The following is a 12,632-nucleotide window of genomic DNA, read 5'->3' on the forward strand; positions in this document are numbered from 1 at the left end:
GCGCCCGTTCTCCCCTCGGCTCCGCAGTCTTGGCCAAACCGCAGCCTGGAGCAATCCAGAGCGCCCACCCAGCGCCCGGGGCGCCCCGCGGACAGACCCAGCGCCTCCCAGGCGCACCCGCCTCGAAGGACCAGCCTACCCGGGGTCTCGTCACCCCCTCCCGCGCCCGCCAGCACCCAGCGAAGGGTCACCTCCCTCCCAGGCTGCGGGGCCCCGAGCCACCCCGCCAGGGCTGCGTGGACGGAGCGAGGCGGGGCGCGCCGGCCAGGGCCATGCCCGGGTGGCCGAGGGCACCGGGCGGGGCGGCGGGCTCCAATGCCAAGGCCGCGAACGCCAGCCGACCGACCGCAGCCCCAGGACAGCGCTGTAAATAGCTGCGGTTTCCATCCTGGGCCTCGCGTCCCTCCCGGCCTTCCGGATCTTTGGGATTTTCTCTCCCTGCTTCCCCGCCTCCCTTTCCTCTGCCCCAAGGCCCCTGCCACCTCCCCTCTGTGCACCCACCACATCCTGTCCCCACGCGGGATGGCTCCTTCGCTGGCGGGGCCAGGAAACCGGCTCTGAGGCCCAGGGTTCCAGAGGTGAAATAATCACCAACATGAAGTTAGGATGAATGGAGCACATGCTCTGTGCCGAGCTGTTTACCGGTGAGAATTCATGAAATCTTGACCACCACCCAATGGAGGGTGGCCCCGATTTGCAAATGGAGAAACAGGCTCCGAGATACTCCTTGGGTGCAAAGGTCACCCGGTTTGGACGTGTAGCCATCTCCCCCAGCAGAGACGAAGGCTGTTACTCTGCCCGGTGTTGCTTGCTCTTGTGGGCAGAGGCCTCCGTGGGCGGTGGGAGGCTTGCCCACTGGGGCCTCTCGTCCGCCGCCAATTCTCAGTGTCACCTAGGGCCAGCCCAGCCTGCCTCAGTTTCCACATCTGTAAAATAAAGGTGGTGAGCCCTAACCGGTTTGGCTCAGTGGATAGAGCACCGGCCTGCGGACTGAAGGGTCCCAGGTTCGATTCTGGTCAAGGGCATGTACCTTGGTTGCGGGCACATCCCCAGTAGGGGAGTGTGCAGGAGGCAGCTGATCCATGTTTCTCTCTCATTGATGTTTCTAACTATCACTCTCCCTTCCTCTCTGTAAAAAAATCAATAAAATATATTTAAAAAAATAAAAATAAAGGTGGTGAAAAGTAAAACCATCCAAGTGGAACGTGAGGGAGTAAGCGCACCGCCTTTGGGGAGTTCTCTGGGAGGCGGAGGGACTGCCACCTGGCATGTTGAGACAGACCCACAGACCAGGGCTGGCTGTGTCAGCAGAGGGCCAGGCCGGGGACTCTGCATTTTAGCAAACGAAGCCATCAGGTTTGGGATCCACCAAAGAAGTTCCTGGAAGGGAGGAAGGTGGTGTGTGTGTGGCTGTCCTCCCTCAAACCTCCACACTCGCCCTGATTCATCGCTGCCTTCACTGGCCTGAGCTCAGAGAGGCGGCATGTTTCTTAAGGACCTACTGTGTGCCAGGTACCCATATATGACAGCCCACTCTCAGAGAGCTCTTGGCGTGATCGCCTCCCCATCTGGCAGACCCGCTGGCCCTCTGGGAGAAACAGAGCAACGCACCTTCTTCCGGGGGCCGCCGGCTGGCAGCAGGCCGTGCAGCTCCACGAGCAGAGCAGGGGCTGGATCCGCCTCCGTTCTTGCTCTCGGCACCTACCTCTGCTCAGGACACAGCCTGAGAGTAGAGGAGGGCTGCGAGGTACATACAAATCACAGATACTTGGGAAAGCCCAGGAAAGGGGCCAGCTAATTCTTGCAGGAGTTAGGAACAGAGGCAGGAAAACTCGACGGAGGAGGTGGCCATTAAGCTGGGCCTTTAAGGCTGGGTGGGAGTTCTCCAGGTGGAAAGGGAGGTCCAAGCAGAGCAACAGCCAAGGCCAAAGCATGGGGGTGAGAACTCAGCCTGTCCCGGGGGCAGGGAATGGCTATGGGGCAAACCGGGAGGGGACACCCCCTTCCCCCCTTCCCGTGGTCCCATCGCTATGCCGGCACTAACTGAACACAGCTTAGCTGCCGGCCAGCGGTTCCCTCTGTGGCCGAGTGCCTCACCCAGTGTCCATGATTACAAGAGTAATAATAGTTAACAGGTATTAAATATTTACCATCACACAGTGTGCTAAGTGCTTCGCATGCATTAGCTCATGTCATCCTCGAACAACTTTGGAAGTAAGTGCTATTATTAATCTCCTTTTACAGAGGAGGACTCGAAGGTTTGAAGGGGCTACGTAATGTGCCTAAGGTCACACAGCTACTTAGTGGTGGAGCTAGGACTGGAATTCAGGTCTCTCTGACCGCAGGTCCCTTGTTCTACACGGACGAACAGATGGATGGACGGATGGATGGATGGATGGGATGGGAGGCGGGGCAGAGCTAAGTGAAGAAGGGCCTTGAGTGCCATATTAGGGAACTTGAACTTCATGCCGAGGGCAATGGGGAGACATTGGAAATTTGTGGGAAGAAACAGGTGGGGGTAGGGCTTTAGAAAGATGACGTTGGCAACAGTGGGAAGGTAGCTTAGAGCCGAGGACGCGAGCAGGAAGCCATTTCTCAGGCAAATCCCAGTTCCCACTTGGGAGGAGCCTCCTTATTCCTCTTAGGGCAAGTCCTGTGTTTCTATGGGGTCTATTGGCAGAGGGGGAACATTAAGGAAGTGGGGTTCAGTGACGGGAAGGGGAGACAAGTGGTGGATCACTGGCCAAGTTCCAGGGAGAGGCCTCTCTCCGGGCGGGGCACAGCACCTGGAAGGGAGGAGCCATCCAGTTCCCCTCCCATTTCCAAGATGACCAGGCCCCTGGGCTTCCTGTCAGGAAGCTGGAAGCACCGGGTCCCACACACTGCCCCATTGTGCACCTGCCGCCAGAGGGCGAGCAGCCAACGGCGAGGCGGCTGTTGCATCAGAGCGATAAGCCCTGGGATCATGCTGGGGGCGGTGGTGCGAGAGGTCTGGTCCCTCCTCTGATATCACTGGCCTTTCCAGCTGGGAGGGAGGGAGGGGAGTCTCAGGAAATGTCCCTGGGAGGTCCGATAAGCGGAAGGCAGAAGCGGGGTAGCTGAGCCTCCCTTACCTACAAAGGAGCCAGAGAGAGGACGGGCCTGCTGGAGGCGGCTCTTCAGGCTGAGAGGGACTCCCAGAGGGTCCCAGCTCAGAGCCGCGCTCACCATGCTGCTCTGCCTCACCCTGCTTCTCCTGGCGGGGTTGCCTGCCTGCACTGTGGCAGATGACAAGAAACTGGCACTCGGTGGCACTAAAGCAGGGTCTTCGGTAACCGTGACCCTGGAGGTAACTTTGGGGAAAGGCAGGGGGTGGTCTGTGGTGGAGGGGTAGATCCCCTCCGTGGCTGCAGGAGAGCAGGCTGTCACTGCAAGGCAGGTGGTCTGATTTCCCCCTGTAGGTAGGTTCAAGGCCATGGGCCCTTGCCTGACTGAGCTCTAAAGGGACACATGCCTATGAGGGAGGGGGAATGGGGGCGGGGGAGAGAGAGAGTGGACCTATTTAACATATATGTCCTAAATGCCTCATGAACATTAACCCATTTAAATTCTCATATCCACTTGATGGGGAAAGGACCATTTTCTAGATAAGGAAACTTGGACACAGAAAGGTCAAGTCGTTTGTCCAAGGTTACGCACCTTCAAAAGCACAACTGCACCCCTTGCCCAAGGTCTGACTATGTGTCTGGGCATCAGAGGACATTTTCAGAATTTCAAAGGAAGCAACTTGGGCAGGATCTCACAAGTAGAACTCTCATTCCCTGACAAATGCTGGGGAGAAATCAAGAGGTTTGGGACCCAGCACCTGTGTCCCACCCCATGGGGTAGGGGAGTCAAAGATCTTGACCTTGGGGAGCTTCTAGTCAGATGGGGGAGAGGGGCCACCAGACCGGAAGGCAGGACTGGTGCTCAGGGCAGACTTCCAGGAGGATGGACAGTGGGACAAGGCCAAGCCTGGCTCCTCCTAGTCCCAGGATGGTGAGGCCACGGGGCCACGGGAACAGCCATCGAATGAACAGCCATCCGTGGTGGGTTTCCTTCCTGGTTTGTCCGAGCGTGGAAGTGTGTGCCGTGGAGAAGACAAAAGGACGGGGAGGCCTGGGTTCAAGTCTCAGCTTCTCCACGGACTTCGTGTGACCTTGGGAAGGTCACTGCTGCTCTCTGGAGATCAGTTTCCTCACCGGAAAGATGGGGGGGAAATACCTTACCCTCCCGGTATTTTTCACGCTTTATGGAGTCTGTGCCAAACATCAGGGGACCTGGCCCAGGCATAGGGCAGCCGAGCTGTGACGCTGTGACAGGGGATCCCTCTGCAGCCACATGGAACATCATCAACTTCAACTGGTGCTGCTGGGCTCTCCCCCTGCCAGCACCTCACTGGGCAGCTGGCCTACTGCTTCTTCTCCTTTATTCTCAGTTAACACCCCCTCCCTCTGCTTCCCGGGACACAGGGCTTGGAATATGGGAACCATTAAGACGAGTGAGGTGACGGGAGGGAGGGAGGCACTGCCAGGGACCATCCGATCCCCTCCCTAGCTCCCAGGCTCCCTGCCTGCAGTTTCCCTCAGCGCTTTCAAGGGCGATTGGGTTACATGGATAAGGAGAGGGCTTAGAGGGGGGCAGGAGTCCTTCCCGAGTGAAAGAGAAGGATGTCTCCTACGAAACCCGCCCCCCCCCCAAACCCAGTGGGTGAGAAAGGTGAGTGTTACTTAATTTATAAATAGCTGTTCTCCCCAGCTTGTATTTGATGGCCGCCTTTTACCAGGGCACAGTGGTTTTCATGAGCTTTCCAGAAATGGCTCCAAATCTCCAAAGAGACTTTTCCGGTTCCTGGCCAGGCGAGGCGACTCCAGTCTGAGAAGCGGCCCCAGCCACTGACGTCCTGCGGAGGAGACAGATGGGAAGTGACTGAATTGGTCCAAGTCTTAGAAAAAAATCCACTTCTGGTCCTAAAAGTTGGGACGAAAAGAACTATGAGGGGAATAGGGGTTTTCTGCACAGGTCCCTGCTGGTTCCTGGAGCTCAGGGCAGGGTGGGGAAATGGGGATGGAAGAGGGAGCCCCCAGTCCCCCTACTCCCCCAGCTCCCAGCCTCCTGGCAGGTGCTTCATCACTTTGCTCGCTCGCCCCGTCTTCAGCCTTCCTGGAAAAGGAGACCCCATCCTCTTCCCGCTGTCAGAGAAAGACCCTTTCAGGGTTCTTTAACCCACACGGGCTGAGCCTCTGTCTGCCAGGCGCTGCGCCAGGCACCGGGGATGCAGAGACGTGAAGAAGGTCTAATGAATGTCACCCACTGTCACTCTCCCACCAGTGAGCCTCTCCCCCTCTAAGCAGGGGCCACAGAAGGAGAGAATTTTGGCCAAGGCGAATGGAGAAATGACTTCAATCCATAGCCCTGGGTCCAGAACTTTCACCGCATTAGCTCAAGAAAGAAAATGTCTTTGCCCAAAGTAGTGGCTCTACCCCAGGCCACAGGCCACGGTCCTCATGGGAGGCCCAGGCTCTAGGGAAGGGTGAATCTGGGACAAGGGGGGGGGGGTTGCCCGAGGAAGAAAGGAGACCCGGCTGGGGTTGGGAGGGGAAGCAGTCTCGCCTTGCCTACGGGGTGCCCACCCTGAGTCCCTCAGCTGATCCCTCCTTGTCTATGTTGGAGACATGTCCCAAGGTGGAGCAGAATCCAGGCTCTGGAGCCAGACTGACTGAGTTTGAATCCTGGCTCTACCACTTCCTGTGTGATCTTGGACAAATCACTTAACCCCCAGAACGCTCAGTTTCCCATCTACAAAATGGGAATAACTCATAGTCCCTACTTCATGTGGTGGCTGTGAAGAGGAAATGAAATTATGACTGCTGTGTTTGAGCCTCTGAGGCAGGTGACGGCTTCAAGGCCTGGAGCCACTCTCACTTCCTAGCTGGTGACCTTGGACAAATGATTTAATCTCTCTGCGCTTTCACCTGTAACATGGTGACAATGCCTGGCTGGCGTGGCTCAGTGGTTGAGCGTGGATCAATGAACCAGGAGGTCACGGTTCAATTCCCGGTCAGGACACATGCCCAGGTTGCGGGCTCCATCCCAGGATGGGTTATGCAGGAGACAGCTGATCAAGGATTCGCTCTCATCATTGATGTTTCTCTCTCTCTCTCTCTCTCTCTCTCTCTCTCTCTCTCTCTCTCTCCATCTCCCTTTCTCTCTGAAATCAATAAAAATATTTTTAAATAAATAAATAAATAAAATGGTGACCATAATAGTACTTACATCATGGGGTTTTGGTGAGGATCAAGTAGAATTAATGTTAAAGTGCTTAGAGCAGAGCCAGGAACACAGTAGGTGAAATGTTGACTATAAATTATTATTACTGCATAATATTGTGAAATATATGCACAAGAACCCAGTACCAGCACAGAGCTTAGCTGCCCTTCCTATCTCCCCGCCAGCCTTCCTCTCGCTCTAACAAACGCTCTGCTTTTTCAGGAAGGTGTTGTCCCCAGCATTCAGCTCCAGCTGCAGGAGGTGAAGAGGGACAAAGCCAGCCAGTTCTTTCCGCTGATGGGGAAGCAGGCGGGAGGTGAGTGACAAAGGTGGGCAGCCCATGGAGGAGTGATTCTGAGTGGGTTGTTTCACCCAGCCCGCGCCTAGCTTCCAGGCCAGTAGGGGTCGCTCAGGCGATGGGGTGGGGTAGAGTGTCCACATAAATTATCCAAAGCAGGACACGGGAAGAGTGTTAACTTCACCATGTAAACTTGGGATATGTCTGGCATATGGGAATATAGTCACCCTAAGGGTAGAGGGCAATGTTTTGCACATTTGGTGTCATTACCTTTGATACTGTGGATGGATTTGGAGCTACAGATCAGCAACTAGATGTGACCCAAGCCACAGTCCAAGCTTTCTAGTTCTATGTTTCCAATAGAATTAATTTTTTAAAAAATACTAGTATATTTTTATTAATTTCAGAGAGGAAGGGAGAGGGAAAGAGAGATAGAAATATCAATGATGACAGAAAACCATTGATCAGCTGCCTCTTGCACACCCCACGCTGGGGATCGAGCCTGCAACCCTGGCATGTGCCATGACCGGGAATTGAACCGTGGCCTCCTGGTTCATAGGTTGATGCTCAACCACTGAGCCACGCCGCCCGGACTCCAATAGAATTATTAAAATGAACCTGCGTTCCCTGAGAGGGCCCTCAATGTGGGGGCCCTCATCCAGACAAGGATATAATAGTCTGGACAGAGAGCAGTTTTTTTTTCTTATTGTTAACATTATATATATATATATATAGCCAAAACCGGTTTGGCTCAGTGGATAGAGCATTGGCCTGCGGACTCAAGGGTCCCGGGTTCGATTCCGGTCAAGGGCATGTACCTTGGTTGCGGGCACATCCCCAGTAGGGGGTGTGCAAGAGGCAGCTGATCGATGTTTCTCTCTCATCGATGTTTCTAACTCTCTATCCCTCTCTCTTCCTCTCTGTAAAAAATCAATAAAATATATTTAAAAAATTTATACATATATATATTAAAAAAAAAAAAAAAAGAAAGTGCGTGTGCCATCGATCGGACAAGTGGTCATCTGAAGGAGCAAGGTCTGGTGAATACGGCGGGTGGATAAAAACTTCCCAGGCAGCCGAGACCGGTTTGGCTCAGTGGATAGAGCGTCGGTCTGCGGACTCGGGGGTCCCGGGTTTGATTCCAGTCAAGGGCATGTACATTGGTTGCTGGCACATCCCTGGTGGGGGTTGTGCAGGAGGCAGCTGGTGATGTTTCTCTCTCATCGATGTTTCTGGCTCTCTATTCCTCTCCCTTCCTCTCTGTAAAAAAAAAAAAAAAAAAAAAAAACCAATATATATATATATATATATATATATATATATATATATATATAGCACTTTTATAACCTGTCTATTTAGAGGAAATGTTCACAATAGTCCTCAAAGTTGGAATGCGCTTCAGGGAATCTATCAAGTAGAAATATGTAGCCCTGAGGTTGTACCTGAGCATTCATTGACGTGTCTGCAATAGCAAGAATTTAGAAATACATAAAAGCCTTCAGTAGGGAAATGTAGTCACCCTAAGGGTAGAGGCAAATGCTTTGGATCCTCTGGAGCCAGATTTCCTGAGCCAGAACCCTAGCTTCCTGGTCAAAATATATTAGGCGCATCCATATATAGCCTTTGTGGCCATTGAAAAAAGGATGCGGCAGATCTGTGGAAAGTTACAGAAAATTCTCCAAGATACTGGTTAAGTGGAAAAAGCAAGTTATATAACAACATGTATGACAGGAACCTTCTTGTTTTTTAAAAAACGACATACAAACATACATACACATGCATAGAGAAAGTTCTAGGAGGATGATTATCAAATTGTCAACAGTGATTATATCTAGGACAGGAAGTGGAGATGAGGGAGAGAGAGTAGACAGGGACTTTAATTTTTACTGTACAAGCCTCTATATTATTACATAATTCTTTTTATAGTGGGCAAGTATTCAAAGACTGCTTTTATAATAAAAAATATAAAAATAGAGAAAACCAACTTGTTACCAAACACTTTTGGCCTTAGTTTCCTCCTTGAAAAAATGAGTTTTAGACCGGGCCATTTCAGAGTTCTCTTCCAAATCCAACAACCCCTGGGAAGCAGGGGGAGGAATATAAGAGGAACACTTATTGAGCACTTACTATGCTCACATGTGATTAAATCTCACCATAGTCCCTTCACCAGGGGTGAGGAAATTAAGGTTCAGATAAGGTCAATGTGTCTGCAAGGATGCCCAGGCGGTGCCAGGTGCCAATGACTTCCCACTCCTCCACACTGCCTCCCCGCAGGAGCAGCCAAGAAGCTCAGCCACACGAGGGCCATGGGGAGTGCCTGCAGTTCCACTGAAGACCCAACTCAGGCATCGGGCCCCAAAGAGCCCTGAGCCCTTCCCACCTCACCCGGCCCGCAGGGAAGCGGTGCGGCCCTCATTCCTTCTTCCCGTTTTTCCAGGAATACCTCCTATCCAGCCAAAGAGAAAAATGGGTGAGTGTTGGCCAGACCTTTCCCTCAACATGCTCCCTGGGGAGGGTTGAGTCGTCCTGGCCTCTAACAAGTCAGGGAGGTGGGGGAGGATCTCTGGCCAGGGGCACACATGCCAGGCTGGCATTGCCAAGGGTGGGGCCAGCTGTGGTTTGGCCACATGCTCGGCTTCCTGGTTGTGTCCTCGGGCCTGGTGGTCTGTGCATGCCTAGGGAGTAGGTGCAGGGATAAGGAAGCCGGGATGGATTCGGTTCTGCCAAATGTTCAAAATTACCTCGGGGAATTTTTACCTAAAGCCTAGAATTGGAAAAACTAATCAATCAATTTCCCACCTTGCACCCTCAAGGACCTTAAAAGTGCAAATCTGAGCAGCCTAGGACTCTTTGGTGAAAAGGAAAAACAAAACCAAAAGAAAACCAACCAGCATTTACCCACCCTCTACCTTCCCACCCCTCACCCCCTGTGCTCTCAGGATCAAGACCAATGCCCTAAGGACGCACCACATCCTTCGAGGCAGCCCTCACTCACTTAACTTCTAGCCCCATCTCTCCTTTCCTGACCACCTGCCCTGCCCAGACGGAGCTGGTCTCCCTGGCCCGGGCATGATGCTATCCTTGGCACACCACACTGTCCTCCTGGGTCACATGGCTGGGGTCCCTAGAGTGGAAACCCTCCCACCGTCAGGTAGCAGGTCTCCCACTTTCCTAACAGAACACCTGCTCCTTCCAACATAGGCTCTTGGGGATAAAAATGGGGGGGGGGGGAATCTTCTATTTTCCTCCAAGATTTTCTCCTAAGTGTTTGGGCCATTCCCTTTGAAGGGCCATGGGAGTCACCCCAATACTAAAATGGAAATGAATGTCCCTCCTGCAGAATGTGGGCAGGAATGCTAAGTCATCCTTCAGTGAGCCGGTAACAGAGCCAGAGCTGAAAGCTGTGTCTCCTGTTTCCCTGTCCAAGGCACTTTCCACACCCCCAGGAGGCCTTTGGGTTTTTAAATACTGGCTCTCCACTTCCCTTCCTTTACAGAGGATACCTGAGGGTTGGCTCTGTCCATGCTCTTGAGGCACGTACGACTGAATAACGGAAGATGTGGCAGATGAGTCTGTAATTGGATCACCCTAGACATCTACAGCCAGAAACATGAATTAGGGAAATGAGGGGCCTTGTGTGGAGTGACTAGGGAAGGCCTCCAAGGGTGGAGGAGCCAGGCAACACCCCCTTAACCACCGTCCATGTACAAAACTCTTCCCAGGCAGAGGATGAGGACCACGGGCCAGAGTGAGAGCCCCCATCCCATGCTTCCCAGAGATGAAAACCCTTCTCCACACCTGGATGCTATAGCTGACCGGCCGGCCAGGCCAGCTCTCTTCTCTGTGGGTCTGTCCTGTGCTCAACACTGGCACGTCCCGCCAGGCTCGCGGTGAACACCGTGGGGTTCCTTCCAGGACTCTCGGTCTCAAGAAGCGGTCATGCATACATGGGCACAGTTGTCAGTCTCATGCCGGAGGGACCTTGTCCTCCCTCAGCACTCTTATTTCATTGCAGAGCAGGATGTCTGCCCCCGCCCCTTCTCTGTCTCCTGTGCTCAGAACATAGTAGGGGCTCAATAAAGGAATGAACAGTGATGGCTTCTTCTCCAGTACAGGGCAGAGGGCAGAAGTGGCCTGGGCTCTGCACCATGCCCAGCAGTTTGTCACATCAGCAGGCCAGGAGGCCTTTCCCAGAATTGCAACGGGCAATACTAACAGCCCTGGTCCCCACCCTTGAATGGGAAAACGGGTTTGCAACACAGGTAAGGACAAGAGCCCCAGCCCGAATGCAGACTTACTCTCCCTACTCAGTCATGATCTCAGGGACCCAAATCCATGTGGCTTCTGAGTTGGAGAATTGGATCCCAGGTCCTTCATCAACTCTCTTGTATAGGGTTAACGGCCTGACTATGGGGACACAGGCAATCAGTCATTCCCTGGGCATTCTAAAGAGCTCCAGAGGAATGAAACACTGGCCACCCTCAGGGAGCCCAGCCTGATGGGGAGACCATTGTCCCTGCCCAGTGGGTTATAGGCAGGTGAGACACAGAGGACCCCAGGATGCTTAGAAAGGGGTGGATCAACCAAAATAAAATCCTAGAGGGCAAACTTAGGTAATAAACATCAAACACCAAGGTGTTGAATGAATTGGGAGCTCTGTGGGTTCATCAATTCACTAGGCTACATAACACTGACCATCTCTGTGTCCCTCTCCAAAAAGAAGGAACTGGGTGATGTTTTAGTGCCTCTGATTCTTGCGGGGACATGGTGGCACTAAGCTATTTAAAAGAAAGGGAAGATGAGCCCTGGTCGGTGTGGCTCAGTTGGTTGATCAGATAGTTAAGTTCCAAATGTCTGCCGCCACCCACCCCCACGCCCAACCCCAGCATCCTGGTCTCTCAAGAGGCTCCTTCCAGGGCACATGCCCTGGTTGTGGGCTCAATCCCCAGTAGGGGGCATGAAGGAGGCAGCTGCTCAATGATTTTTCTCTCACCATTGATGTCTTTCTCTCCATCTCCCTTCCTCTCTGAAATCAATAAAAAATATTTTTTTAAAAAAGTATATCCCAAAAGGAAACTCCACACCCATTAGAGTATGGGGTCCCCCTGGGAGTGAGGAAAATGTTTGGGAATTAGATAGAGGCCAGTATTGGACGACATTGGGATGTACTAAATGCTACTGAATTGTTTACCTTAAAATGGTTAATTGTATGTTATGTGAATTTTACCTCAATAAAAAAACTCATCACTTAAAAAAAAGAGAGGCTCCTTCCAGATCAAATCACTCCAGGAAATGTTACATTCTGTCTCTTCCTCACGGAAATCCCAAGAGGGAGGCTATGAAAAACCATGAAGTCAAGAAACATACAGATATCCAACTTACTCGGTGTTTTCCAAGTATCCCTTTTGCCCTTAGTACTACTTTGTGTTTAATGGGACACACTTTGGGGGATGTTGGAGGCTTTCCCAGTAGAAACAGGAAGGGGGCTAGAGACTAATCTGGTTGCACAGGGACTGTGTGTAGGGGAGAGATGAAAGAACACTATTCGATTGAGCCAGCTCATGGGGAAACCTGAAAGCCAGAATGCGAACTTAATCCACTGAGCGATGGGAAGCCATGTCAGTTCTTGAGCAGGAAAGTGACAAGCCTATGTCTTTGACAGAATAGTCACTTTTCCTGATCCCTTCCATAAGGTGGTAGCCAAGAATTCCAAGGCCAGGCAGGGGGTTCAGAAGCAATGTGACTGACAAGCTGAGATATGCTGAATGAGTCAACGGGTTGCCGTGGCTCCGAGGGCCATCATATGGAATGTGAACAGTGCCCCCTGGAGTTACATAAGGTGGTGTCCCTTTTCTGGGCACATCTGGCTTCCAATCACAGGCAAGCAGTTAATGGAACCAACAAGGCCAAACTGAGTCCCAGCCCTTTAGTTTCAACAGTCCTCTTCTTTGACTTACCTACTGCTGTTATCAAACCATCCTAAGACAATTAATGGCTTAAAATAGTGTTTCTCACAATTCTCCAGGTTGGCAGGACTCAGCTGGTT

At 52.4% G+C, this 12,632-nt stretch overlaps 1 protein-coding gene across 1 annotated transcript; it reads left to right on the forward strand.

Moving 5' to 3' along the window:
- Window positions 1-3,208: 3,208 nt before the first annotated feature.
- TAC4 (tachykinin precursor 4) lies at window positions 3,209-10,629 on the forward strand. Its single transcript, XM_028128675.2, has 4 exons — window positions 3,209-3,328; window positions 6,511-6,604; window positions 9,024-9,056; window positions 10,309-10,629. Exons 1-4 carry the CDS (start codon window positions 3,209-3,211, stop codon window positions 10,317-10,319), a joined length of 258 nt encoding a protein of 85 aa, XP_027984476.1. The 3' UTR covers window positions 10,320-10,629.
- The last annotated feature ends 2,003 nt before the right edge of the window (window positions 10,630-12,632 follow it).

This window comes from Eptesicus fuscus, chromosome 20 (genome assembly GCF_027574615.1).
Source record: "Eptesicus fuscus isolate TK198812 chromosome 20, DD_ASM_mEF_20220401, whole genome shotgun sequence".
NCBI classification, from domain to species: Eukaryota; Metazoa; Chordata; class Mammalia; order Chiroptera; family Vespertilionidae; genus Eptesicus; species Eptesicus fuscus.